Source organism: Triticum aestivum, chromosome 6B (genome assembly GCF_018294505.1).
Source record: "Triticum aestivum cultivar Chinese Spring chromosome 6B, IWGSC CS RefSeq v2.1, whole genome shotgun sequence".
NCBI lineage: Eukaryota > Viridiplantae > Streptophyta > Magnoliopsida > Poales > Poaceae > Triticum > Triticum aestivum.
In genome coordinates this window covers 413,467,613-413,469,698 of record NC_057810.1, presented here as the reverse complement: position 1 = coordinate 413,469,698, position 2,086 = coordinate 413,467,613, and the positions used below count along the sequence as shown (strand labels likewise).

At 46.9% G+C, this 2,086-nt stretch overlaps 1 protein-coding gene across 1 annotated transcript; it reads left to right on the top strand.

The window, feature by feature from the left end:
- The first annotated feature begins 208 nt into the window (after positions 1-208).
- Positions 209-1,374, top strand: LOC123134173 (FCS-Like Zinc finger 3). Its single transcript, XM_044553476.1, has 2 exons — positions 209-566; positions 676-1,374. The coding sequence occupies exons 1-2, from the start codon at positions 358-360 to the stop codon at positions 833-835; spliced, it is 369 nt and encodes a 122-aa protein (XP_044409411.1). The 5' UTR covers positions 209-357; the 3' UTR covers positions 836-1,374.
- The last annotated feature ends 712 nt before the right edge of the window (positions 1,375-2,086 follow it).

Sequence of the window (2,086 nt, the reverse complement as noted above, 5' to 3'; positions counted from 1 at the left end):
CCCTAATTTGTATCTTGCTTGCAGAATTTCGGAAAAACCAAACGCGTCGATAGACCGATGTGGTATCGCACTTGCAGCGTTTGGACATATCGGTCCGAAGGATTTGCGTACATTTTAGTCCGCGTTGGAGAAGGAGGCCGTTGAAAGATCGCACGGGAAGACACGTCAGGCAAGGTCCCCGTATAGATTTCCCCCAAAAATCAAACGCTTCCTCTACATGTTCCATACCGCAGCACACACACTCCTCACTCTTTATAAGCACCAACCCCCTTCCCTGAAAGAAAAGATCTCGCACTCGAGCTAGAGAGGAGCTAGGAGAGAGTTTGATTAGCTAGCGAGAAGATAGGCATCCCCTTCATGGCTGGCCTGAGCGTTCTGCTAGAGACCCACGAGAGCAACTCCATCAAGGCCAAGATCATCAGCAAGGCCACCCTCCATAGCCCCAAGACCTCCTCACCCCCTTGGTCGCCGGCAGCGAGGCCCACCGCAAGCACGAGTTCCTTCTTGCAGCGCTGCTTGCTGTGCCACAAGGATCTAGCCGAGAACAATGACATCTACATGTACAGGTTAGCTAGGTTGCGCGTGCAGCTGCATCAAGAAGCTATAATCAATGCACACCCGATCTTGCTAGTTTGTTCATTCATTCATATCTGATGTAGATCCGTGGTATTGCAGAGGTGACAAGGCGTTCTGCAGCGTGGAGTGCCGGTGCAGGCAGATCTTCATCGACGAGGACGCCGGCAGCAGCTTCTGCGCAAAGGGCGCCTCCACCGCCGCCGTGCGGTCCGGCCGCCGTGCCACTGCCTCCGGCGGCGGCGTCAGCTTCGCGTACTGATGTACTACCACCAACACGCAACACCAAGCAACCGGACGCACGTAGCACGTAACGTACGTGTGCAAAGGCAAGAAGAAAAGAAAATAGAGCTGTTTAAAGAACGGAGTTAAGTACCGCCGTTATGTGACAGCTCGTCGGCGGGGGCCCACACGCGACGGGGAGCGTACGTGTCCCGTGACCGTACCTAACGGATAAGATGGCCGGAGAGCTGGCCCCACCTGAAGCGGATCAGGATCCAATAAACTGACGATACCTTTTTTTAATTCTTTATTATTATATCATATCACGTCTCTCCCGTCCCGTCTCGGTGGGGATTAGCTTCTGCGTGAAGATCAACTACAACTAATTAAGCATGGTGAGAAGGTGAGCTGACTGAGGCAGTGAGGCAGCTGTGGATGTGGTTGTGTGAGTACAAGGATGGAGTGATTGCGATAGAGTTTGACATGCCTGGCGCCTTGTGATTTTGTATTCTATTTCTGGGTGTAACAGTGCTAGCAAGCTATCAACTGGTGTACTATATGGTTTGAAACTTTGGATAATAAGAATTTTGCGTTCAAAATTCCTTGTAGAAAGAAGAATTTAACATTACGGCAATGATAAATCCCGAACGTTCGGATTTTAAGCATGGTAACCTGAACTTTTTTATGGCAACTTTAGGTCACGTGAGGTTGGTAAACATTGGAATTTTCTGGGAAAAAAATGAACTGGAACAAAGTTGCCATGTCTTAACAACTAAAATTGCCACCTCGCGTCAATTAAAGTTGTCATGTAAAAACGTTCGGGATGAAATGCTTAATCCGAACATTTAGATTTTATCGGGGTCCTAACATTAATAGTGGCACTCCCTCTCTTTCGTGTGTTTATGGAGTTTTTTTACCACATGATGTTATACAGGTTTTTTACCACGTATAACTGAAATATTTTTCACAGGGCCTTCCTTCTTTCTACTTCCTCCATTCCACAATATATTGCGCCCTGCATTTTTCAAGAACTAAGTTTGACCAGAAATTTAACCAACAAGACCGATTGCGGCGGGAGCAAACAATGTACCACTAAATTCGTATTTTTGATAATAATCAGTGGTACAATTTTTGCTCCCACCACAGTCGGTCTTGTTGACTAAATTTATGATCAAACTTAAATTTCGGAAAATGTGAGCGCACTATATTATGAAATGGAGGGAGTATTGAGGAATGAAAATAGTATGGATTGGAGGGAGTACTGAGGAATGGAAATAGTATGTCTGTTCGT

Bases quoted from the DNA above. Each gene is read 5' to 3' on its own strand.
- LOC123134173 (XM_044553476.1), top strand. From the start codon at position 358: ATGGCTGGCCTGAGCGTTCTGCTAGAGACCCACGAGAGCAACTCCATC. The intron at 567-675 runs GTTAGCTAGGTT...GTGGTATTGCAG, and splicing joins AATGACATCTACATGTACAG to AGGTGACAAGGCGTTCTGCA.